General features: G+C 45.0%; 1 protein-coding gene across 1 annotated transcript in view; it reads left to right on the forward strand.

Annotated features, from left to right (window-relative positions):
* Positions 1 to 27,342, forward strand: part of DOCK8 (dedicator of cytokinesis 8) — a 125,556-nt gene that overhangs the window by 67,365 nt on the left and 30,849 nt on the right. Inside the window, 8 exon segments of the mRNA XM_054986167.1 lie at positions 1,872 to 2,021; positions 3,608 to 3,721; positions 4,822 to 4,977; positions 19,374 to 19,513; positions 21,587 to 21,756; positions 25,440 to 25,588; positions 26,712 to 26,894; positions 27,136 to 27,271. Of these exon segments, the coding sequence (XP_054842142.1) occupies positions 1,872 to 2,021; positions 3,608 to 3,721; positions 4,822 to 4,977; positions 19,374 to 19,513; positions 21,587 to 21,756; positions 25,440 to 25,588; positions 26,712 to 26,894; positions 27,136 to 27,271 (1,198 nt within the window).

Raw genomic sequence — 27,342 nt, forward strand, 5'->3', positions numbered from 1 at the left:
CACATCAAGTATCTGTGGCTAATGAATTTGCCACACTGCTGTACCCATAGGTAAGTACTGACCACTTAAATAAAAATCACACAGGTTAGGATTTTTTGTAAACTAACACCAGCAGCAATGTTTAAATTGAGCCACAGAACCTATGTGCTTATTTATTTAAAATATTAATATCCCACCTTTCTCACCCCCAAAGTAGGACCCAAGAAGTTAAACAAGAGTGCACTAAATTCAAACCTACAGCACTTTAACGTTACAATAAAGAAGGAAGCGAAAAATAGATAGTGCTCACCAACCCTTCTTCATAGATATTTGGATATTTTTCAGGCTGGCTCGGAACTCAGCTTATAGGTGGCAAGTGGTCATGGCTAGGGGTGTGCACATAAAACAGGTATATTTTGAATTTGGGTATCAGGAAGGCTAAAAATATCAGTATCCCCTGATACTCAGGTTCTCTTATACAGGTTTTATATTGGGATCTGGGTTTCTTTCAGGATTCCAAAATTTAACTGTCCATTATTCCATAGGGGGGAATCCTTCCAGGGAGCTGGAGGGGCTGTATTTGAAAAAAATTAATCCAAAAATTGCAGCAGAGTAGGCTCCCTGTCCACCAAAGACCTCCCCCCCTTGTTTCAAAAAGATTAGGTCAAGAGGTTCAATTCTACAGGCCCCTGAAGAAGGTGCTCCTATCTACTCTCTATTGTTTCGTATTGGGGAAAATCCAGTGCTTTTCTCCAGGGCAAAGAAATAGCCAAACACATGAGAGCAACCACTGACAAAAAGGAAAAAATACTGACCAAAAATAGACAAATTAAGCCCTAACAGAACCAATGCCAAACCAGAGAATTCTAACAGAAGCAACCAGGCAGCAGAAGGTACACACTCCCCCACCCCCTCCAATCACCCTTAAGCTGTAGAACCGGTTGTAGCAGCTCGTTTTTTTCCCTCTTTACAGGTTTCCCCAGGCAAAAAAGGGAGGAAGATGAGACAGTTTTCACAAGCAAATGGCATTGCTCATTAGGGGGAGATCTGTCCAGTCATGGTTGATTTTATTATAGACCACATGAGATAATAATTGTGATTGGACAGACAGTTGAGCTTCCCCTAATGAGCAATGTCATTCACATTGTGAGAATTACTGCCTCCCTCCCTCCCTTTTTTTTGCCTGGGAAAATAAGGAAAAACAAACTACTGCAAACCTTTGAAATGGTAGAATCAGTTGATCTTCAATACTTCTGGGATTAATTGGGACCACCAGTGTAGTGTATCTGTGAATCTTGGATATAATCAGAATTCCCAAATATTCTCCCAAATACTGATATTTTTGGGTATATTTTCCGACCAGATATACAAATCACACGACCCCTAGCCATGGCCTGCTCCAGATGCCCACAGCAATATTTTATTCTGCTTCCTTGGTCAAAGTGGTCTGGTAATCAGGGCAGCCAAAGATCCTTGGTGAAAAGATGCCTTTTTCCTGCTGTCATAATACATCAGTTCATTGTTTACATACCTGTAACAAGAGTTACAAGTATGTACAACCCTCATTTTCTGCTAATGTAGCTCAAACTGGGCCACAGGCAGTGAGTTACAGGCGAAGAGTCAAAGGTCAATCGTCCCTTGGCTCTTGTCCAACTTATGCTAAAAACTCACACTTCTGGTAAGCTCTGATCTCGTATGAACTTAAAAATCGCAGGTTCTATGAAAATGCATTCATTCACTTGTTGCTTAGTTCATTTTATTTGCACAGTGTTTGATAAATTTAAGACTAAGCATTGGGAGAATCTCCTAGATGTGTTATCCCTATCAAGTTCCCCATTTCCCTCCTCTGCATTTAAGCGTCACTCTTAATACATAACATCTATTTTTTAAAGGTCAAAAGCATGGCTCAGTATGTTCACAGTGTGGACAAACAGGATATTCCCCGCAGATGTCGATTTTCTGATCGTTTCAAGGATGATATCACCACTATAGTCAATGTGGTCACATCAGAAGTTGCAGCACTTTTAGTCAAGCCACAAAAGGTAATTTCCCAGTCTAGAGTAAACAGTTATCACCTAATTCATGGCATTTTGTTCTGGACATATTGCCAGTATTGGTCATTATTTTCTAGCATTGGATCCAAACTAATCCAATGGCAGAAGGGAAACTTCCTGCTTCCCTCCTGCCATCACATTCCTGGTCACCATAACATGATGCTCCTGGAGACAGGGGGACTCCGAAGGGTGTCTGAGAGCCAAGCTACAAGTGACGCCTGACACAGGTATGGACACTTGTCAGCTTCCCCTCAAGTTTTGATGGGAAATGTAGGCATCCTGGTCTTGCAGCTGTAATGGAGAGCCAAGCTGTAAAACCAGGATGCCTACATTTCCCATCAAAACTTGAGGGAAGCTGACAAGTGTCAACCTGTGTAAGGCATCACTTGTAGCTTGGCTCTGACTGCAATGGGAAGGGGGAATTGCTGGAAATTGCCAATTTAGTCTGGATCTAACCCTTAATCTGCTGAAATATTTCTGTTAAATTTCCAAATCATTTTGTGTTGCTTCATGCATGAAAAACCAGAGTGAAGATGGACTGACATTTCTAAGTGTGGTGGAAGTAGTTTGACTATATATTCTCTGCTTTTGCACAACACTGGTTTTCAGGGCAGAGGACGTGGGCTCAGGACTATTTCCACTGTATTTTAATATGTGTCTGTTTTCCTCCTCCAATGTTCTTCAGCTGTATTCTGATGACACCAATAAACCACAGCAGTTCATGATAAATCAATACAGGAAGTCTTTGGGCTCATATGTACCCTTCCACCTGTCCTTACATACAGAATTGAAATAGAAAACTTTGTAGTTTAGAACTAACCTCAATTTGTTGTGACATATGAATTGGGCAGTTTAACAAATTATATCTGGATTTCTTCCTACAAACTGGAATTCTAAACCACAGTTCAATCCTGGTTTAGGAATTTGGGTCTATGGAGAAGAAATAAACTGCAACTCGTTAAGGCCCCTAACTCAGACATCACCAAAAGTTGTGGTTAGTTCTAAAAATGGAAGTCTTAAATCCTGGTGCAGAATGAAGGAGGGTGGGGGAAGCTAACAATATATGAATGTAGTCTTCCACTAAAATTTATGTGTTATTTCATTTTATTCTATGAACAGTCTAACAAAAGTACCTAAAAATAAGTGAATATTTTTCCTATGCGTCTGTGCAGTACTTCCACAAGTCTTTTCAAAATCCAAAGTGAAATATTAAAGTTATATCTAGGTTCAGCAGCCATTCAGCTGGCGTCTTTATACTTTGACTTTAACCACGGTTTACGGTGCAGAGATTAGCAGGTGGTTAATTTTTAACTCTCTTTTGTAAAGTTTTACTTGCTGAATTGTAAACTGCCATTGGAGGCCAAAACCAGGACAGGCTATTTTGTCTGCTCAGTTGGCAACTTAAATGGGATTCATTAGATTTTATCCTCCCTGCACGGAATCTTGCAATTCCTGGGTTTCCTTTATCCACCCTGCTTTCATCACCATCCATTTCCCATTTTATAAATTTTTCATCAAACAGAAAAAAGTGCAGCTGATTTTGTGTATTAACATATTTTTGTTTCATTTGAAAGGAAAGTGAACAAGCAGAAAAAATCAATATTAGCTTGGCATTTTTCTTGTATGATCTTCTTTCTCTAATGGATCGTGGATTTGTGTTTAACCTCATCAAACACTACTGCAATCAAGTAAGCTGCATTTAAGACAACACTTGAACTTAGTCTCAGTTCACTTCTCAATATGACTGAGTATTGCTTTCATTGTTGAACTGATGTGGAAAAGGCAATGTAGAGGGATACCAGTAGGGCAGCCAATGGAAATGGACATGCTTCAGCTACTCTAGCCCAATGATGTATATAGAATGTCAGGTCAATTTTCCTGACAATATTGGTAATGTATCAAATCCAGGTCTTTTTTTCAGGGGGAACGTGGGGGAACGGAGTTCCGGAACCTCTTGAAAATGGTCACATGGCTGGTGGCCCCGCCCCCTGATCTCCGGACAGAGGGGAGTTTAGATTGCCCTCAGTGGCGCGGAGGACAATCTCAACTCCCCCTCTGTCCGGAGATCAGGGGGCGGGGCCACCAGCCATGTGACCATTTTCTCCGAGGGCAACCCGCTGAGTTCCACCACCTCTTTTTCCAGAAAAAAAGCCCTGATCAAATCCATATCCATTCTATGGAATTGATAGTGTAATCCTAAACAAAGTTGCATGCTTTCTAAGCCAATTGCAGTCAGTTGGATTAGAAGGGTGTAACTGTGCTCAGGATTGCATTTGTCAGTTTACTTTAGTCTCCCCCCCCCCCCGCCCCCCGGGTCCCAATCAGCCTTCTGTATCTAAAATCAAACTGATGGTAAACAACTTTTATTTTGGTAGAACTTCTGGATGTAATGGAGTATGGCAAAGAAAAGTAATTCATTACCAGTTACCAAATCCTGTATACGTGTACATATATTTTCTTTGTTAAAAATTACAATTACTAGAGTTATTTTGAATATGACATCCTAGAAAATATACTATTTAAATTATTTCCTGCATAAATCTGCTGAAGTGTTTGGTTGGTCCTTTCCTGAAAGGTCAGCCAAGTGTGATTAAATGTTACCAATAGCAGACAGTGGCTGATTAATGCAATTTACCAGATAAAAGAATTACAAAGAACAATTTATGATATTTGATATTTTTCAGTTATTTTCATTAAACAAAATGAAAGTTTATTTCTGGAGACAGGGATATTTTCCATAAAATTATGTGTTCTTCTTACACACCTTTTTGCCTGTTTATTTTTTTAGTTGTCAAATAAACTGAATACTCTTCCAACACTGATTTCTATGAGGCTGGAGTTTCTGCGAATTCTCTGCAGTCATGAACATTACCTGAATCTGAATCTCTTCTTTTTGCCATCAGGATCTGCTCCAACATCTCCCTCCCCTTCTCTGTCATCTCAGGTGATTTTTTTCTTTCCAGTGCTACAAAAAGAATTCAATTATGAAGGGGAAGAATTTGCATAGGATTCAAAGTATCTCTGTCTTATACTGGTAGCATCCCATATGAACAACTGATAGATGTTAATTTTATCATGCATCAGGTTACATGGTCTTTGTTATTTTTGTGTACAAAAAGTGCATAAGTGGGTAGCCATGTTGGTCTGCAGTTGAAGAGCAAGATTGGGGTCCAGTAGCACGGTAAAAGATCAACTAGATTTCCACAGTATGAGAGTTGTCATGAACTGGTATTTTGGGGATATTTCAGGATTGGGGAAGTGACTGGAAAGTGAATTCAGGGTAGTGATCTCTTGCCTACTAGACATTTAGATATAGTAAGGGGGACAGTGTCCATTCCATTCAAAGCTAATCCTGTGAATTAGTTGGCTCAACATACAGTGTGGAGGCAGGGCTGTCATCAGACCTAAACACCCACAGTAGCTTAAAGCCCGTTGCAACAGGTAGTACTTCTTTAATGATCTGCTGTCTTTGTTACACACCTTCCTGTTATCATGACTCCTACAAGTAATATTAGGAAATGTCTTTCAATAGCTGGTCTGTGATAGCAGCTTTGAACACAACCAAGTCATCATAGGTCTCCTTTAGTTAACTGGTGTGAAAAGAACATGCCAATGCTGAAGCTATGTTCATTGTTGTGTCTTCTGTGCAGTTCCATAGCTCAAAGTCCTAACATGCGAACTGCGCATGCGAAGGCCAGCTGTGAATGTTCCAAAGATCTTAAAGTTGTGAGATGCTCATTTAGCTTTTTTACATGCTTTTCCCCTAGGCACAGTTATAAAAGGCAAGGCAAGCGGCTCCCTCCTTCAGTTCTGTAAGCCGCTGGTGTAGAAGGAAGGTGATGAAAAAGAGCATCCCTTCTGGAGTCTGTCAGTGGCATAATGCCTGATAAATGTGGATGGCATAGACCAGGTGGCTGCCTTACACAAGTCCACTAGACAGATACTCAAGCTGAAGGCTGGCGACATGGATTGAGCTCTTGTCAAATGTGCACTCTGATGTGCAATGGGCAGGATTGTTTAGAATGAATGTAACACTGTTTAATAAGTCCAGTTTGAAATGGTCTGTGCAGACCATTTTTGGGTCCTTGAAATGGTATGAAGAGATTGGGATCCTTCCAGAAGAGAGCTGTTCTGTCCAAGTAAAAACACAAAGCATGTTTAACATCAAGCATGTGCAAAAGTCTCTCCGTGTCAGTTGTAGGAGTAAGGAAAAATACCAGTAAGACAATGTCTTGGTTTAAATGAAAAGTGGAGATGACCTCTGGCAGAAAAAGAAGGCTCAGACGGAGGACCACTTTGCTATGCAAACACCCGGAGAGGGCTATTGTCTTCATGGCTTACTTGCAGACTTATGGTCAGCTTGCTAGCCACTGTTGGGAACATGATGTTCCAATCATACAGTCTTTCTTTGGGGGGAGGGAAATTTTAAAGAACAACCATCTTGTCACATTAGCCATTTTTGCAGTACATACGTGGTGCACTGCACCTCATGTCCTATTATAGACGTCATATCTTGTTTGGCTGGACAGATTCTACTTAGATTGTGCTGGACTCTTATTTGACAGACTAGTTAGATTAATTTTTATTACTAATTTACTACTATTAATTAGCCTTCCTCTGTCCTCTTCCCCTGGCAAGGTGTAGTAAGGGGAAGAGACACTTCGTCACTAGGGTAGGGCAGTTTTGGAGAGGTATTATTTTCATTGTTTTGGGTTCTGTATGGATTAATCTCTGGTTTGTTTTTATATTCTCCCTTTTATGTACTACTTAGGAGTTTGTTTCTTCTTTTTTATTGTGGTTCATTTTTCTTGGTTAGTTGGTGTTGATGGAGAGCCAGTTTGGTGTAGTGGTTAAGAGCATGGGACTCTCATCTGGAGAACCAGGTTTGATTCCCCACTCCTCCACTTGAAGCCAGCTGGGTGACCTTGGTTCAGTCACAGCTTCTGGGAGTTCTCTCAGGGTGATTATTGTTGTGAAGATAATAATGACATACTTTGTAATCCGCTCTGTATGAGTGTTAAGTTGTCCTGAAGGGCAGCAAGCATATAAATTGAATGTTATGTTGTTGTTGTTGTTGTTATGTTGTTGTTGATGATGATGACGATGATGCTGATGATGACGATGACGATTGGCCTCAGTTAAAGGGGTTACCTGTTTTCCACCTTTTTGTAGATTAGTGATTTGGGGTAAGATCACATTTTCATTGTTTAGGTTTGTATAGGTAAGGTGCCCTTTCCTTTTCTTAGGTTACTCTGCAAAGTGAGACCTTGCAGGCTGCTCCCCAGCCAATCAACCAATTGCAATGCAATGAGTTTGCCTCAGTTTAAAAAATGCTCCTATTTCTCTGCAACATGATTGCTGGGGCGGGGCGGGGGGAGGGGTTCATTACTAGATAGATGCTCTGGAAGGACTATTTTTCCTCGTAGTTACTAAGTTGGGGGGGGGATGCCATTCCAGCAACCCAGCTGCCATCTTTACACTTTTCCCATTATGCAGAGAGGATGGGGGCACCTTATTCAAGGGGCTATAAAATCAGATCCTGTAGTCCAATGCACTTGAAACTTGGGGGGTCCTTAGAGGAGAGGGTCCACTCAGGATAATCTGCCATTTCCCCCACATGGAAAACAATGGGCAGACATCCAATCTTAATGAAAACAGAAATGGAACCTGACAAATCTTCACAATGTGTCAACTTTTCTGAGAATTCTTAAACCCGATATACCCTCCCTTTCTTAAATTCAATACAGAATTAAAAAGATATTTTTTTCAGTGAATACCCCTAGTAATAGGGGATGCAAAAGACTATTGCTTCAGAAACCTGCGGAGCTGCTGCCAGACATAGTAGAAAATACTGCCTGTGATAGACGAAATGTCTGACTTAGTATAAGGCAGCTTCATGTATTCATGACTTCAGTTACAGCCAGGATTCCTTTCTTCACTCATTTGATAAGACATCTGGCTTGCAGTTAACTCATGGTTACTGTCTTGTACATAATACTTACAATTATCACATGCAAAACAGTTCATACCAGTTTATTCTAATGAATTGGAATCAGCCAAACATCACCATACAAATAGAAATCTGTTGCATTTTTTCAGAAATGGGGGATTAGGTCCTTTTGAGCACTGGAATCACATTGATTGTTCACTAGAGTCCATCAATCCATTCAGTCATTTGAAGAATGTTTATTGCAATAGCCAATAGGCCTTCCTAGTAATTCCAACAAAAATGTTATTTATCTTTACATATAGGATACTGTGCTGGAATGATAAGAATTTGGAAGTTCATCGCAAACAAAATAAGCCACAGATTTTCTGAGTTCTTTGCTTATATGGAAGAGCTGAAAAGTGTACATCCCAAGGCTAGGACAGTGTGGCTGGAGCTTTTATATTCTGTCAACTTAAGGTTTGGGCAGGATGTCTGCTGAGGGAGAGAAATTCTATACAATGTTCCCTTGGCAAGCTGTCTTTATAAGTATTTGGACTGAGCACACAGATTGCTTTATTTTTCAAGTGAGTCATATTTTGAAGGTATTCACCATAGAGGATGCAACAGGATTGGAATCCAGTGGCACTTTAGAGATCAAAAAGATTTTCAGGGCATAAGCTTTCAAGAGTTAAAGCTTCCTTCTTCACATACAAAGAGGAGTGGAGTTCCCTGAGCCTTTACATCCCAGTCAGAAGATGGGAGGAATGAAGCAAAAATGGGAGTCAGGATATAAAGGCACAATATGACCCTGCAGCTTGATCAGAGCAGGAATTAGCATCCATAGTGAGATAAGAATCCTATGTCTCTATTCAGCCCTGAGGGGTTCCATTGATCTGAACTTGTGAATCAAGTTCACCAATCTCACATTGGAATCTGCCCTTGAAGCTTCTTTTGTTTGAAGACAACCATTTTTAGGTTAGCAGTGGAATGTCCTGGAAGACTAAACTGTTTTCCCACTAGTTTTTGAGTATTGTGATATTTAATGTCAGATTTATGTCCATTTATTCTTTTGTGTAGGGACTGACCTGTTTTTCCAGTGTAGAGAGCATTGCTGACACCTAGCACATATAACATTGGAAGATGAACAAGTGAATGAACTTGAGATGGTATGACTGGTGTTGTTAGGTCTAATGATTGCGTTGTCAGAGTGAATATGGATACAGAGTTGGCATCTTGGTTTATTGTAGGCCCTGGTCCCAGAGTCCATGTCTGGAAGCACATTATTGTGAGTGAGAAATAGTTTAAGGTTAGGAGCTATGTGGGCAAGATAACATTTGCTTCTCCATGCTTATAAGAAAGCAGTATCATTGTCCAGCATAGGTTACAAGTCCTTAATGGTGTGTTGAACTGGTTTGAGCTGAGAGCTGTATGTGACCACCAGTGGCTTTCTATTGTTGTTTACCTTTCATTTGTGCCTATCTGCAAGTGAATTATCCCTTTGTATAATTCTAGCTTTGATCTGTTTCCTTACTACACCAGGTGGGAACTGTAATTCCAAAATGTCTATTGTGGATCCTGCAGGTGAGAAGCTCTGTCAGAGGGATTCAAAAAGACATTTTTGGAATTACAAAAATTGTAATTGCTTTTGGGGAGTGGGCTGTGGCTCAGTGGTAGAACATCTGGTGGACATGTGAAAGGTCCCAAGTCCGATATCTGGCATCTCCAGCTGAAAGGATTAGGTAAGTAGGTGGTGTGAAAGACTTTTACCTGAGATCCTAGAGAGCCGCTGCCAGTCTGAGTAGACAATACTGACCTCGATGGACCAATAGTCTGATTCAGTATAAGGCAGCTTCATAAATGTGTATACATGTAACACAAATAATGAGAGAGCTGTTAAAAAAGGTTCATTTAAGTGTCTTCAGTGCCCTCAAACGACTACAAAATTTCGTTGTCGGTATTGTATGGAAGAGAGCCAGAGTTGTCCTGAGATGCTTTTATGCTAGAGGCAGAAAATGCATGCAGTGTCCACCTAATCATCCCAACAATTATTAAATAATAAATAATTTTACAATTTTTAGCCATTTAATGAACACCCCCCCACACACACTTCTGTCCCCAAAGAATGCTTGACTCACACTGCCTAATGGTAGGTCCAGTCCTGAAGTTGTCAGCAAGAATTGTAAAGGTTGCTCTTGAGGGCTGCAAACCACCATATCTATACAGAGAGCCGTTTTGAAGGCTTGTCCTGAGACTGTCTTTCTACTACTTGAAATATGTATTGAAGCTTTTTCTAAAAGTGCTTGCGCCCTGCTGATTCTTGGCACAAGGATTTGGTAACTAGATCCCAACCGTTAAAAACAACTTAGCATCTCCATTGGGATACAACCCAGTAGCTTAGAGCTAAGAAGAGGGTACTCAGGAGGAACCTTCTGCTGCTATGTAAGAGTATCATCTCTTTTTGCATCCAAGGATAATCTGCAAAAGGAGCCTTGGTGAAGCCAGCAACGTGTTTTGCTTCTGTTGCATGATTTAATAGTGCCCCTGGCTACTAAAGCGCTCTTCTGATATCCTTGCAGAACTTCTGCTAACTAAAAGTGGGGCATGGAGTAAAGTAATTCTTCAGTGGTGCAGTGTTGGCTGTTCATCTTCGTTCTTCTGTGCCTCCACACATGGGGACTGCGCAGGCGCAGGCCAGCCGCCGGAGAATTTTCCATAGCTTCTATAGCTCCGAAGGGGCCGTTCGTCGCGCGCCTCAGCGACCGTTTTCCCGCCCAAACGGTCACGTGCTCCTCCAGCGACCAACGGCCCCTTCCCTCAGTTCTCTTCTTGCCGCCGCTGGGAGAGAACGTTAGCTTCGTTGCTCTGCGCTTATTACTTGTGATTGATCTTCTGGTTATTTGAACATCGGTTTGGACTTCGGACTTCGCTTTTGGATACTGATTTGGACGGTAATTAACGGACGGTTTCTGACTCGGACTGGTTGACCTCTCTTATTTGCGCGCCCCTGAAGATGGCCTCAAAGGCGCTCTTCAAGCGTTGCCTGAAGTGCCATACTAAAATGGCACAGACCGATGGCCACGACCAGTGCCTTTTTTGTCTGGGGGAGACCCACAATGTGACCGCCTGTAAGATCTGTCAGGGGTTCACGCATAAGGCCCGTCAGGATCGGCAGGCCCGGCTGAATTCCTCCCTCTGGAAAGCGGTCATGTCAACAGCAACACCGCTGCCCTCCCCCAAGGCTGGCCCAAGCCCCTCTGTCGGAGGGCGCTCGAGGGCGGGTTCTGTGTCCTCCGCTCGGTCTGCACGCCCCGCAAGTGCCGCAGCGTCGAAGACAACCTCTCCAGCGCAGGGTTCGGCGAGGCCGCCCCGAAGCGCTTCTTCCACCGCGTCGGATCCGAGAGCTGCCGCCTCGGGACCGAAGATCGTGGTTCCGAGCCCTCGGTCGGAACCGACGACTGGGTCGATTCCGGTGGCTAAGCCGCGCTCGTCATCATCCAGGGCTGCGTCGGTACCGAGATCTTCTTCAGAGCCACCTGCAAAGAAGAAGAAGACCAAACACCGTCATCGCTCTCCACGCTCGGTTCCGACGGAGGAGGTCATCCTGATTCCACGCACCCCATCTCCTCACCTGGGCTCTCCGGTTCCGGAGGATGTGCCGGACCCGGGCGCGTTCGAGGTTGTACCATCGGCACCTTCCCCAGTAGCTGATCCAGGCCCGCCTCCGAGTCGGCGGGATCGGTCGTCTTCTGGTCACCGCTCACCAGCAGCTGCTTCCAGTCGTGAGCGACGTCGGTCCGAGGAGGGGAGTGTCGGTTCCGGGCGATCGTTGGCCTCCCGTCATCGTCAAGCTTCGGATCTGCCTCCCGCTTTCCATTGCCAATGGGAAGGGGCTCCTGGTTTCGCGTACTCGGAACCGAGGCCCTCGACCTCTAGGCAGGCATGGTTCCCTCCGCCGGCCCGGGGAGAGGAATCGCACAGTTCCGAAGGGGAGGACGTCGGCAGCGTCGGAGAGTACGGTTCCGAGTCCTGTTCCGAACCTTCGCCAGACGACAACGTGGCGCCGAGCAGTAGTTCTCCATATGAGGATTTGAGAATCTACGCAGATCAGATGGCTCGGATGGCTCAAGCTTTGGAAATGGATATCTCCTCAGCTGTTCCCCAAACCAAGGACAAGCTGCTCAGGAGGGTCTATGCTGACAATCCTGCAACCGTTGGCTTCCCTATGCTTGAGGGGATAGAGGAAATTGTCGAGAAGGTGTGGAAGGTGCCCTGTGACCAACCTGCCACCTCGAGGAGGATTGAGCAGCTTTATAAGATTAAACAGGGCACCTGGCCATCATTGTTGAAGCACCCTCCGCCTTCATCGCTCGTCACGGAGGAGTTCCAGTCTCGCCGCTCTGGAGCACCCTCAGCGCCACCTGACAAGGAGGGGAGGAAGCTAGATGCCCTAGGTAGACGGCAGTATTCCATCGCGTCCCTAGGGTTGAGGATTGCCAACTACCAGACGATTATGGCTGGGTACCAACTCTACCTTTGGGAAAAGTTGGCATCCTATGTTGGCCTCCTCCCCCCTGAACAGAAGGCAGTGGTGTCGCTCCTGCAGACAGAAGCTGTCCGCCTGTCAAAACAACAGCTGAATGCAGGGAGCCATGCGGCTGACACAGCAGCTCGTGGGATGACTTCCGCCATCGTCCTCCGACGCCACTCATGGCTGCGGTCTACGGCCCTTTCCCAGGAAGTGAGGTCCCGGGTGGAAGGCTTACCTTTCGAAGGGGAATCACTGTTCTCCGCGTCCACCGATGAGGCCTTAAAGAAAAAGAAGGAGGACAGGCAGACGGCACGGTCCTTGGGCCTAGCTCCCACTGACAAACCCGCCTACAAGCCACGATACACTCCCAGGTACGGCCCTTACCACTACCAGGGCAGATACCAGCAGCAGCGGCCGGGTTACCAACCGTTCCCGGCTTATCAACAGCGGCACTACCCTCCTCAGCAGCAGCCCAAGAGGCGTAGGCCGTTCAAACCTCGTTCCTCGCAGCCTCCGTCCCAACAGAAAGAGCAGCAGGGCCCGGGGAGGCAGTACTGACGGGTCAACCCAGCCGTACCACCGAACTTCTCGGACAGACTGAGGCCATTCCTCTCGGAGTGGGAGTCAATAACATCTGACTCATGGGTCTTAACTATTGTTGAGAAGGGGTACGGGCTGGAATTCATTGAACTGCCGAGATGCTGTTCACCGCTGACCGCTGTCGATAACACTATGGCCGAGCTGGACACTGAGATAACATCGCTCTTGGCCAAGGGAGCTATAGAGGAGGTGCCCTATGAAGGCTCTGTAAAGGGGTTCTTCTCCAGGTTCTTCCTAGTCCCCAAAAAGGACGGGGGGTTGCGTCCCATTCTGGACTTGCGAGGCCTTAATGCCTATTTGAGGGTGACTAAATTTAAAATGGTAACGTTGGCAACTGTGCTTGCCCTGCTCAGGAAGGGGGACTGGTTTGCGGTCCTGGATTTGAAGGACGCATATTTTCATGTGGGGATACGTGAGGAACATAGGAAATACCTGAGTTTTGTCTACCGGCAAAGGGTTTTTCGATACAAGGTGCTCCCCTTTGGCCTGTCCACTGCCCCACGGGTGTTCACTAAGTGTGTTGCTCCTGTGGTCTCCTTCCTTCGGGAGCAGGGTTGTTCAATTTTTCCGTACCTTGATGACTGGCTCATCGTGGCTGAGTCTGAGCCCAGATTAGCCCAGGACCTTGATCTGGTGCTTACCACATGCGACCGATTGGGCCTCGTGGTTAATCTAGAAAAATCTAAATTGGTTCCCAGTCGTACGGTCTCCTACATTGGTGCACTTCTGGACTCTTTGAAGGGTAAGGCTCTGCTCCCCCAGGAGAGGGCTAGGTCCCTAAAGGGTCTTGTGTCCATGTTTAAGAGGAACCGTTTTCAACCGGTACGCACTATCCAGTGCTTGCTGGGCCATATGGCTGCTGCTACTTCTGTAATCCCCCTCGCCAGGCTGCATTTGCGGCCTCTCCAGAACTGGTTTGTACGAAGGTATGATGCTTTTCAGCACCCTCCGTCCCTCAAGCTCTCCGTTCCTAGGAGCATACTGTCCTCGTTGGATTGGTGGCTGTCTGAGGGCAATTTATTTGGAGGATTCCCTTTCGGTTATCAACATCCTGACATCACGGTGACCACTGATGCCTCTCTAATGGGATGGGGGGCTTACTGTGGGGATGTCTGTGTCCAGGACGTCTGGACTGAAGGTGAAAGGGCGCTCCATATCAATGTTTTGGAACTAAGAGCCATTCGTTTTGCGCTTGTGTCCCTTACAGCTCTGCTGCGAAATCGTCACGTGTTGGTACAGACAGACAACACCACTGCCATGTACTACGTGAACCGGCAAGGGGGCACAGCGTCCATGACTCTCTGCCGGGAAGCCACGCTCACCTGGCAGTGGGCGGTCAAGAATGGCGTCACTCTGCGAGCCATACATGTGGCTGGGTCAGACAACGCTCGGGCGGACGCCCTGAGCAGGGTTATGTTGTTAGACCACGAATGGGAGCTCAACGACGGGTGCAGTGGGCTGATCTTCCAGATGTGGGGACACCCGGTTATAGATGTGTTCGCTACGGCGGCGAACGCCAAAGCCCAGACGTTCTGTTCCCGAGCAGGGAGCGATCCGCTCTCTATTGGGGATGCCTTCCTGTTTACGTGGAACCAGGGATTGCATTACATGTTTCCGCCCTTCCCCTTGATAGCCAAGGTCCTGTGCAAAATAGAGGAGGACAGGACAGACTGCATCTTAGTGGCTCCTTTTTGGCCAAGGCAAGTCTGGTTCCCAAGGCTCCTGCAGCTATCTCAGCGGACCTATGTGAGGCTGCCCCCTTGGCAGGATCTTTTGAGGAATGGGGACATTCTTCACCACGACCCCGGGAAGCTGCATCTGACAGCTTGGCGGATCGTCCCTCCTCATTGAGTTTTTCTACGCAGGTGGAACGGGTCCTCTTGAATGCCCACAAGCCATCTACCCGGCGCTCTTACGAGGCCAAGTGGCGGAGGTTTGAGACCTGGGCACGTGAGAAAGGGGTGGTTCCTACGGATAGCTCCCTAGGGCTGATTTTTGACTATTTGTGCCTCCTGAGGGACCAGGGATTAAGGGTTACCTCCCTCAAGGTTCACCTGGCAGCTATCTCTGCTACCCACTCTCGTGTTGATGGTAGCACGGTTTTTTCCCACCCAAAGTCCCGTCAGTTCCTTAAGGGAATGTTCAACCTCTACCCACCAGTGTCGCCTCCTGTACCACAATGGTCACTGTCTTTGGTGCTGGCACGGCTAATGTTGCCTCCCTTCGAGCCTTTGGCGACCTGCCCCTTGGACCTGCTGTCGTACAAGGTGGCATTCTTAGTGGCTATAACCTCTGCCAGGAGGGTCAGTGAGCTCTCTGCGCTACGGTCTGACCCCCCCTTCCTTTTATTCCATCCCAATAGGGTGGTATTGCGTCCCTGCCTGGGCTTCCTACCTAAGGTAGTGTCCACTTTTCATCTGTCGCAGGAGATATCGCTTCCTGCATTCTTTCCTCACCCCTCTTCCAAGGGGGAAAAGGCGCTGCACACTCTGGATTTGAAGAGGGCGCTAGCTTTCTATCTGGACAGGACAAAGGGCTTCAGAAAGTGTCCTCACCTGTTCGTGTGTTTTGGGGCCAAGGACAAGGGCAATAGGGCTTCCTCGCAGACTCTGTCCAGGTGGATTGTGACGGCCATTAGTAAGGCCTATTCCCTGGCTGGGGCGAGCTGCCCGCTGCAGGTTAGGGCCCATTCCACGCGGTCCCAGGCTGCCTCTTCGGCTCTCCTCCGGGGGGTTCCGTTGGCTAGCATCTGTAGGGCAGCCACCTGGTCCACGGCTGACACCTTTGTCAGGCATTATGCTGTGGATGTGGATACAGGGCGAGATGTGGCTGTGGCCAGGGCTGTATTGCATTCCCTTTTTTCCTGAGGGGTTCTGGGATGCTACGCTATCATGCTACAATTTTGTAGTTGTATGTTTTATATGTATATATGCTTATATATATATAATTATTGAATATGTCCTTATACAAGTGTGTATATATGGGAGTACGTTGTATATATGTATAGTTGTATATAGTTATAGGTTGTTTACACTTGTTGATGGTTCTTGTGTGATACAATAAAATTGTGTTGGACTTCACCCCACCTTCCTTATTGTGTGAAGCTTGGTACACTCCCATGTGTGGAGGCACAGAAGAACGAAGATGAAAACAGGGTTGACATACCTGTAACTTATGTTCATCGAGTTCTTCTGTGCTGACACACAACCCTCCCTCCTACCCCGCTGTGAATTCCAATGCACAATGCTGTGTGGGCTATAACAAATATTGGTGTCTATGCAGGTTGTGGTTATGTGTATTGGTTCAGCGGCGGCAAGGAGAACTGAGGGAAGGGGCCGTTGGTCGCTGGAGGAGCACGTGACCGTTTGGGCGGGAAAACGGTCGCTGAGGCGCGCGACGAACGGCCCCTTCGGAGCTATAGAAGCTATGGAAAATTCTCCGGCGGCTGGCCTGCGCCTGCGCAGTCCCCATGTGTGTCAGCACAGAAGAACTCGATGAACATAAGTTACAGGTATGTCAACCCTGTTTTGTGGGTATTTAAGTAATGATCCAGTCATTACTTGTAGAGTTCAACACAATCAGGGCTCAGTTCATATATATTTTGTATTCCATGAACCTGAGAAGCTGTCATAATATGAAAGGTACTTCTGAGCACGTGCAGAGGGCTCTTCCCTTCTTGAGTAACCACAGCTGCTCCTGTATCTCAGGAAAGAGAGAACAAGCTTTAGCCCCAAATACTGCTTTAAAAAAAACAACACAAAAACCTTTCCACATTTGCAGTTGCGCAATTCCTTTCTCTTCCAGGTAAATGTGCTTTTTCTTAATCAGTATCATGTGGCAAGCAGCACTTGCATACCATGTTCACATTTGTTTATGCCCAAAACAGTTGTATCATTTACTGGGGCTATGTAAGCTAAATATTTCTAAAAATTCAGATCCTGTATGTCAGACTTGCCTTGGAATATGAAATGGTCCACAGAAAACCCTACTGTGGTCTGAAGTTTCCAGTGTGGACTAGAATTTCTCTAGACTTCATATAAAGAGTTAGCGTCAAATCCTGAGAAGGATATAGCCAACACAACTATCCTTTGTCTATTCTTTTGGGCCAAGAAGCAGGAAAGAGAGACCCTCCTGAATGAAACCATAGTGAGGAAGGGTCATGGTCTACGGAATATTCTTCACTATGACATGATTGACATGTAAGAGCAAACTATGATTTGTTGTTACCAAAACCAACCTTTGAAATTCTTGGGCCCATTTCTCCTTCTTTTGAGAAATGAAAATAGCCCAAAGTTTGTGGTGATATATGAATCATGTTGTTACAGGTAACAGGGCACCGCCGCCTCAACCTAGCTAAGGGGAAGAGCCGCACGCTGCCCTATAGCCGGTTTCACACAAGTTACAAAATTGCCAATGAGGGAGAGCCTCACAATTGCCTAGGTAGACTGCCACCAGGCAAAGGAGTAAAGGGACAAAGCCTATTAGGGAATTAAACAGAACGGAAGTCTACCTTGCAAGGCTGGCTTGCAAGTAAAATTCCTCAAAACAGAATGTTATTATGGTAGGTGGTTCTCCAGCTTCACAAAGTGAGTTCAACGGAGTGACTTGTAGCTTTGAGGTTTCAAAGTTAATAAACCTACACAAAGCAAAATATAATTATTTATTAATAAGGTACAAGGTTATCTAAAAACACAAGACAGAATGTGAGGGATAAAACAACAAAGTCTAGAGCATGTAAGCACTTGCTAATACATACCACAGTAATTCACAAGGAGGCAAAAGAAGATGTTGTCAAAGGTTTCTGGTCAAGAGGCACATCCATGAGGCATCACAGCAAAGGAGAAAGATGATTGCCTTGGTGTCCATCACAGAGTCCTTGAGCCAGAAGTGAAGCCATAGCTAGGCTACAGTCAGAGTCACTACCGAAAGCTTAAGGGCTCCATGTTGAGTAACTTCTTCTATGGCATTTGGAAACCAGAGTGGCCCATGCCTGTTAGCCAATCAGGTGCCATATGCTGATGTCACCTGAAAGGAGGTGTGTACGTGCAGAGGGAGGAGTGAAACCAAGTCTGCAATTCTTGGCACACTCAGTCTTGCAGGTGCAAATGGTTTATAATTAGCTCAAGGAGAACTCAGCTATGGAGCCTTGACTGCTAACAAGTGTTATCTCAAGGACACTAGGAGCTGAGAGTGTGAAAGCAGCTTGTTTCTCCGAGAGGCCTCTTAGCAAGAAAAGCAGGGAGTGTGGAGGAAAGGAATTTTTCTAGCCAGAGCCTTGTCTGGACAGGAGGCCTCTGAAACAAAGTTTCAAGAAAGATGGCTTCTGTATAAATTAGAACATGGCATTTTTCTTAACGCAAGTGTCTGTTCCTTATTTTTGTACCAGTGTTAGCAAAATGCAACAGCAAAGAAGAGGGCCATCTGAAGCTGCCTAGTCAGATTATTGTTGAATACAGTCTAGTATCTGACTTGCAGTGCTTCTCCAGGGTCTTGGAAAGGTCTTTCCCAATTCCTGCTAACTAAAGGTCACAGTACATCATACATGATTTTGGAATGGAATCACTTTTCCTGCAGCCACAGAGCAGCTTCAGGAAGCATAGCTTTTAAAGCTTGTTGGGGCTCATTTCAGCTCGGGACCACAGCATGGAGGGAGGAGAGCTTGCCCACCCACCCCCACTATTTTCCTGAAGCTAAACTGACTTTGGGGGAGTTGTTTGCATAACTTTGGAGCTGCACAGGGAGGGAGTATTCCATGCACTTGCAGCTTCAGAATGGGGCAAATAACTCTCTCCTAGGGCCATTCTGGCTCAGAAAAACAGCGCAGGGGAGAAGGCAGGAACCCTTCCTCCCCCCACACTGTGGTCTGAGCCAAACTGAGCCTGTACAGATTTTAAAAATGCAGTTAGTTGTGGGGAAGGTGAGTCAGGTCTCAGGAATCTGGACCAGATTTTTAAAAAATGTATCGTGTAGTTTTGGCTCTTAAGATACTGTAAGTGGAGATGCCAGAAATTAAACCTAGGTGTAATGTTTTGTGTGAAGCATCAAAATAAACAAAAAATGGTACAGGGCTAATACAGTGGATGTAGCCATAGGTCATTTGTATAGCAATTTACAATATGTAGACAAGTCTACTTAAATAATTTTTTCATTAAAAGATAGCAATGTTTTCACCAATTATATTATGTCCTGATAAAATATGCATCTGCCTAATAACGACACAGCTAAATCCAGGCATTACAGTAATAATAGTGACTCCCATCACTGTTCCTTGTACGTTTTGCAGAACTCAAGCTCCTGTTCAAGTTTTCAGGATCAAAAAATTGCCAGCATGTTCGACCTAACAGCAGATTATCGACAGCAGCACTTCCTAACTGGCCTTCTCTTCACTGAACTGGCAGCTGCTCTGGACACAGAAGCAGAAGGGTAGGATTCACATTTTCCTAAAGGACTTGCTGTATGCTAAGTGCTGATGAGTTATGGGAAGGACGAGCACTGAATTTCAGTCAAGCTTTTTGAAATATCTGCTGTTCTCTTGGGCTGTTGATGGCTGTACTCAAAACCGTACCTGGATGGTGCATTGTCTAATGCAGGCAGGGGTGCTGAGATCCACCATGGGCTCCCAGACAAAAATTCCATCTTCCTGCATATGGTCCTGATCTAGGCTTGCCAGCCTCCAGTTGATAGCTGGAGATCTTCTGGAATTATGGCTGATCTCCAGGCAAAAGAGATTAGTTCCCCTGGAGAAAATGGCTACTTTGAGGGGTGAACTTTATGGAACTATATCCCACTGAGGCCCCTCCCCTCCCCAAACCCCACCCTCTTCAGGCTCCACCCACCCCAAATCTCCAGGGATTTCTCAACCTGGACCTGGCAACCCTATACTGATCCAAAACAAATATCATAACAAGAGAAATCACTTGGCTTTCTGTTATTGTGAATATAATAGTAATTGTTCATTACCTAGGAAATATTCAAGGAAAATGGATAGGATTACTAAATAATAGATTTTACGTAATTCATGAATTATACAGTGCACATTGCCATGAGATATGGTGCAAAACTAACCCCCCAAAAAACAAGAGTAAACAGAATCAGGAAGACTTCCCAGCCAAGGGACTTTACCAGAGCACAGCACTATCAATTAAATATAGGTGAGACAGAAGTTACCTGGGGTCCCCAGATCCAACTTGGGTTTCTGCAGCCATACAGCTGCTTAAAAAAATAAAGGAGAGCCCAAACGGCCTCAGAATTCCTCCACGGGGAAAGGAAGGGGTCCTCCCACCCCCTGTCAAGCCGTTTCACCATGTTAAAATAGCAGGGGAAGGAAGTTTCCCCCCTGTTTTTTCCATTCCATGTGGAGCAGCTGGGATAAGGATCTTAGCTGAGGTAGAGGGAGGTGGCAGAAGGATGAAAAAGTACAGCAAAAAGAGGCTAATCAAAAGCTAATCCAAAGCACACGAGGTCATCATTAGGTGATCAGTCCATTCAGGAAAGTGCAACAGCAGAATCCAGAACACAAGCCAGGATCATCTAGCCTGGGATTTGGCCCACAAATAAGAATCAGGAACAAAATATAGCAAAATATGATCTAATAAGCCTGACTTTCAGTGACGTTGTTCAGTTCTTATGTATTCTCCCAATCCATGGCTTCTTGTGAGTAGTCATTGGATTTACTTATATTCATTCTGGTGTACATTCATCTGTGCATTTGTACATGTTTTCTAAATAGATTTTTCATTCATTTTCATTTTTATTTATTTGTGGTTGCTAGGTTTCCCCCCATTTATGTAGTTGCAATTTTTTAAAGGTTGTTTGATGGCTGACTTTTCCTTTCTTCTTATACTGAGTCCGAACATTGTCCATTTCACCCAGCATTGTCTGCCCTGAATAGCAGCATCTTTCTAGGACTTAATGCAGGCAAAACGCTTCCCTATACCAATTACCTGATGTCCTTTATTGGGCAGTGTCAAGAAGCAGTCCTGGAACTTTTTGCAAGCAAAGTATGTGCTGTGTCCCACTGAGAACGCATTACACTGTTTCTGGGTCCACCCCGTTTCTGTCAAATCAGACATGCCCCAGGAGTTCTGTATTCAGAATTCAATTCTCAGACATGGGCGGGGAGGCTGATTTGGAGCGTGACCACAGCAGGAAGGGAGAGGGGGCTTAAGCCCCTCCATGCCATTTTCCTGACCCAAAAAGGGATTTAGTGAGCTGCTGTTTGCCTCATTTGGGAAACATCTATGTACTTATGGGCTATACGTAAGTATCCTCAACAAGGCAAAAGTGGCTCCTCGTGGCCATTTTATCTCCTCTGCCCTTTTGCCACAGCCTCAATCAGAATGGGTCCACCAAGACCCTGAGAACCCTGAACATAGACGCTTCCTCAGATGTCTAGTTTGACAGGTCCTGAGGCCAACCTGGAAACAGTGCGCATGTGGATAGAGCCTGATCCGTAGCCTCATCCATGTCTTAATAATACTTTCTTTGTGCCAACAGAATAAGTAGGGTGCAGAGGAAAGCTGTCAGTGCTATCCATAGTCTACTGAGTTCACATGATTTGGACAAATCCTGCATGAAACCAGAAGTGAAAATGAAAGTTGCTGCCCTTTACCTGCCATTGATTGGAATCATTTTGGATGCACTTCCACAGCTACATGATTTTACAGGCAAGATATGTTGTGTTTTCTTGGTATCATGACCTGAATGGTAATGAAAAGATAAAAGGGGTGAGGGTAGCCTGGATGCAACGGAGTGATTTTCTTTTAAATGCATGTATCAGGTAGGAGCTGAGGTTCCAAATCCTTACCCTCTGGCCCTGCTTTCTCCCAGCAGTAGAGGCATATACTATAGCAGGAGGAGGAGGAGAATGGACCAGAGGAGTGAGCAGCAGGAGCTGGAGCTATCGTATCTCTTGCTTGATTCATGCATTAAAAGACAAGCAGACATTCTTTAGGTTGCAGCTGGCATGAAATCTTGTATCCCGTGATATGGGAGTGCCTTACTTTCTGGAAGGACCTTCTTTCCTCTCCGAAGCCTGGTTGGGCATGTTCGCAGCCCATTGCAAGGCCACAAGACAGATGTCTCCGGAGCCTATAGAGATGATGAAACTCCCCTCAGTTCTCCTTAAACTGAATTTTGAACAATCTGAGGTCTTTTATCAAACCAGAAAGCTATCATACTGATTAACGTGTGCTTGGATGGCATGATGGAAATATAAGCACTAATTCAATTGCCTTTCCTCCTGTCCTCCACCCCTAAGTAGCCTGAATGTGTTTTCAGAAGTCCCATTGTATTATCCATGAGACTGCAGTTACTGTCTTTCACATGATTGAAGAATCTATCTGATTGTATTACTGAAAGCCAGATTTCTTGGAAGAAAGATAAGCCCCAGTTTGAATGCCTTTCCTTCTGTTATGTTCCCCCCTCCCCTAACTCTATGCTTGTTGTTTATAACTTTTGCTGCCAGGAAGACTGCACAGATGTGAAAACTGATCAGATAACGGTCATTCTAAATTTATAAGCAGAAGAGCTCTTTTTGGTCCAGGCGGTTGAACAGCTTGATTTCAAACTGTAAATTAGTAATGTTCAGCAGCAACTCTGTGAGCCACATTCTTTGGAAGATGAGCAGTCAGTTGTTCCTCTAATCTAACTATATGCCACTTTCGTGGAAGTTCCACAGAGACAGAGAGAGATGTTTGTGTATTGCTAATCTTCCCTGTTAATGTACCCACTATGCAACAGGGAGACAGCCTCACCTCAACCAAGGTCATCCTTTCCCATTTCATTTCAACTTGCTTCCTAGATTAGTTTTATAGAGATGGAATTCTATCCTGAATCCTGCTCAAAGTTTTGTCTGCTCATTCATTGCTGTTCTTTGATGGGTAGAGGGTATGCTGTCAAGCCATGGCTCTGGTTGGTGACAGCAATCCCTCAAATGGTCAATGCCAAGACCACGGCCATACAGCCCAGAAAATCTACAACAGCTAACGTTCTCCGGCCGTGAAAGCCTTCAACAATAAATCCCTCAAGTGTTTCTTTTCCAAATCTACTTTGTGTAGCTTCTTACTGTGTTTTTGTATTTAATGCTATTTAAATAGCTGATTAGTATGTAGATATATCCTGTCCCCTTTTGAAATGTTTCCATACATTCTTTTTCCAAAAACTTAGCTGAAATTAACCTCCATCTACAGGTGGTATGTAGAACTAAGTTGTTCATCATCATTCTATGTAGTCCCACTGCACATGCACAAGCCGGCTGACCGGAGAAGTTTCTATCACTTTCTTAAAGCTCTATTAGGAACCTCTTCTCCTGTCACGTAGCAGCCTGCTTTCCCACCTAAGCAGTCAAGTGATATATGAGAGAAGCAATCCCCTTCCTCGGTTCTGTCTTAGCCACCATGAGAAGAACTTTGCTTGTGATCTCTGTTCATTCCAACTGATTTTTGGTGGGTTTTGACAATGGATTTTCCCTTCAACTACACTTTTGTATACCGATCTCTGCCTCATTCCTTTGTTGAGCTTTCAAGGGCTTAAAATGTCTCAGAAAACTCTATTCAAAAAGTGTGCCCAGTGCAGCACAAAGATGACTCAAACAGATGAACACAATCTTTGTCTGCTGTGTTTGGGTGAGGACCACAACATTTCAGCCTGTAAATTCTGCCAGCAAATTATCCCCAAAACTAGAAACAAGAGGGCTCTCCATTTAAAAGCTCCTTTGTGGGAAAGGGTTCTCACTGGCTCCAAATCTGTGGCAGCTAGGTCACCTGCCATGAAGGAGCGCTCATCCATGGCTGGATCGATGACTTCATCAAGGTCAGTGTTGAGGTCAGATCCAATGGGCTGAAAATCCCACTCTTTGAGACCTCCATCAGATCTGAAGGACAAGTTGGCACCACCTGCTAAAAAGTCCAAGAGGAGCAAGCATTTTACTAAGTTCCATTCAAAGTTATCATCTCATAGGAGCTGTTCATCAGCAATGGAGACAAAGGGTGAGGAAGTTGTGCTGGTTCCACCTAGGACCTCATCTCCTCGCTTGGACTCCCCTGAACTCTCATTGTCGGGAGGAGAAATGGAAATCCCTAGATTGGAGTATGGGGATACATCTAGAAGGTCTGGTTCTATGTCTACATCTGACCGACATCGCAGCATAAGACTCAGGTGTCAATCTGAGATAAACTACATCAGATCCAAGAGACGTCTCCCTCACCCATCCTTCCCCGGATCTGAGAGAAATCATTCACCAGCATTCATTGTTAGATCTGAATGCTCTGTCAGATTCAAGATCCTACTTGCTTTGTGTTACACACAAGCAGCGTTAGTCCTGCTCTGTTCACCTTTCTATCGCCAATGGCCTGAGGGATCAGGGCAGCACAGATCCCTTTCAGATATATCCTCAGCCTCATTGGGGAGACAATGGCTGCTTCTGCCCTATCCTTCTTAACTACAGCTCCAGCAATATCCTGACTCTGAAGGGGAGGAAGATGTCTCATCTGCACAAACAGAACTTGAATCCAAGACAGCTTCATATCTGTCCTCAGATGACACAGTGATTCCCAGATCGGGTTTACTTTGTGAGAACCTGTGCCTGTTCTCTGAACAGATGTCCAGGATGGCTAAAGCACTGGAGTTGGATTTATCTTTTATGAATCCTAAGGCCAAGGATAAAATACTGAGTCAATTATACACAGACTCACCTTCAGCAGTGGCATTTCCTGTATTAGAGGGCCTGGGAGAGCTGATTAATGACATATGGGAGAAGCCTGCAGCCCTCCCGGCATCATCTAAGAAGATCGACCTTGTGTACACTTGGACATCTCTGGTCCAAGTGTGCCCAGTGTAGCACACTTGGACATCTTTGGTCAAGCATCCTCTGCCTTCCTCATTAGTCACAGAGGAATTTCAGCAAAGGTGCTGCTCAAGATCTCATTCTGTGCCTGCCGACGGAGAGGGCAGGAAAATCAATGGCATGGGCAGGAGACAGTACTCTGTGCTTGCATTCAATTTGCGCATAGGTAATTACCAAACCATCATTGTGTTCTTCTGTGCAGGCACACATTTCCTCCCTCGCATCTTACTGTGAACTCTCTGGTGTTAGATATCAAGTGTGAGCTTGCAGCATCTTAGTGAACCAAGGGAAGGGGTTGCTTCTCCTGTATAGCCCGTGACTACTTAGGTGGAAAAGCAGACTACTACATGACTAAGAGAAGTAGCCCCAAATGGGGCTTTAAGAAAGTAATAGAAACTTCTACAGTCAGCCAACCTGAGCATACGCAGTCCCACTGTATGCCTACACAGAAGAACTCAGTGAGCAAAGGTTACAGGTAGGTACAACCATGTTTTTCCATTGTAGTTTCAGATGGTCGTGGTGGGAAAGGACGCACTGGAACGCCAGATGAAGAACAAGAGGCTGCAAGCCCAATTAACCACAACATTGCTCTTGCTATTGCTGGGAACCAATTTAATGCCCTTCGGATTTCTGCCCCATCTGCATCCATTGTGGTAGGTCTTCTTGCAGTGCATTTTTGCACAGACATCTCTTTTATGTTTCTCTGTTAATGGTGTCGCCTACAAGAGCCATCTTTTAAGATTCATCTTGGTTGGCCTGAAATGAAGGCTGTGTGCATACCTGAAAGATTTTTTCTAAGAGGAGAAGGAACCAGAAATTTCTCTCTTCTTCCTGAATGTTATGCTGCTACTTTATCCAAAGCAAAGAGCAGCAAAACTGCTCATAAACAATAGTCTATACTGTTGTGAAGCAGCAGGCCATGAGCAGATCTGCTCAGAACAGAGCTCTCTCCAACCAACAGGTCTGTTGTTGGTAGCCACGTTGAATGGCAGGCTAGGATCTTCCCTGCCCAAACAGGAAATGTATCTAAGAGCCAAGCTAGAGGTGACGAATTACACTTGAATGGCAAGTGAACAGACTCACATATACTCCTCCCTGTTCACTTGCGCTCCATTTGCGCTCCACACAGTCGCTACATGGCAGTTGCGTGGAGCGCAAGTGAACAGGGAGGAATGCATGTGAGTCTGTTCACTTGCCATTCAAGTGTAATTCATCACTTCTGGCTTGGCCCTAAGAGAGTTAAAGCCTCCTGCTTAAACAGAGCCCTCTACTGCAGCCCTTCATCATTTGGGAATGGTTCCATTTCATACAAGAAGCTGAAGTCCTCTCTGCTAGCAGGGGTGCTCATAAGTAAGTACCCTACTCTACAGATAGGGCTGTAGCTTGCCCCTTAATATGGACCCTTCCCAGCTTAAAGATCAACAGGGCTGCTGCAGAGCTGGCAACTGGAAAGGGTGCTCCAAGCAACAATCAGCTACCCCCCCCCACCAGTAAATCTCAGTTTGAATCCTATGACTCCACCAACTGTTCTTCCAATGGAGAAAGACTTCGATAGAGAATGGGATCCTTTCTGCATCAGTAGAAACTTTTCTCCATTGGAAGAATCTTTTCTTCCTCAAAGGAAGACTTAGCAGGAGGAGGTTGTAGAGAAGATCCTGTGCTGTTCTCTGCGGTATTTGATGACATTGTTAATATTTATTCTCTTCACTATTGATAGAGCTTATTAAATACACTTATCTCTGTAGTTTTCTTCCTTCCTAATTTATTTCTTCCTAGCCATACAAACAATCCAACATTTTAAGTCCAGAAACTACCCGCTGCCTGTTGATCTGTTTCTTATGGATCATGAAAAATGCTGATCAGAATCTTATTAAGAAGTGGATCTCAGATCTGCCATCTATGCAGTTGAACCGGATTTTAGACCTTCTGTTCATCTGCGTCTCAGCCTTTGAGTACAAGGTAAGCAGATGTCATCTAATCCAGGCTTTTTGTTTGTGTTAAATTTCATTGCCTGGTACTGAATTTCTGTCATGAAAATGTATTCTACAAGTGTGTTTCTCCTGTCTTTCTTTCTGCAAAATTCTAGCTCCAAATAATTGGGTTTAAATTTGTGATTGTGTGTGTTTTAAAAGGTATATATAATCTAGATGCATAAATTAGAGATTTAAGCTACTTACTTTACTTCCTTATGTCAATTCAGGGCAAGCAGAGTTCTGACAAAGTCAGCACTCAAGTCCTCCAGAAGTCAAGAGATGTAAAAGCCCGCCTGGAAGAGGCTTTACTAAGAGGAGAGGGAGCCAGGGGCGAAATGATGAGGCGTTGCAGGATGCCAGTTGGTACGCTGTTTGTCCATTTTTATCAATGACCTTTAGATATAAATATGAATTGTAGTTATAAACATTTTCAA

The sequence above is a fragment of the Eublepharis macularius genome, chromosome 8 (assembly GCF_028583425.1).
Source record: "Eublepharis macularius isolate TG4126 chromosome 8, MPM_Emac_v1.0, whole genome shotgun sequence".
In the NCBI taxonomy this organism is placed as follows: domain Eukaryota; kingdom Metazoa; phylum Chordata; class Lepidosauria; order Squamata; family Eublepharidae; genus Eublepharis; species Eublepharis macularius.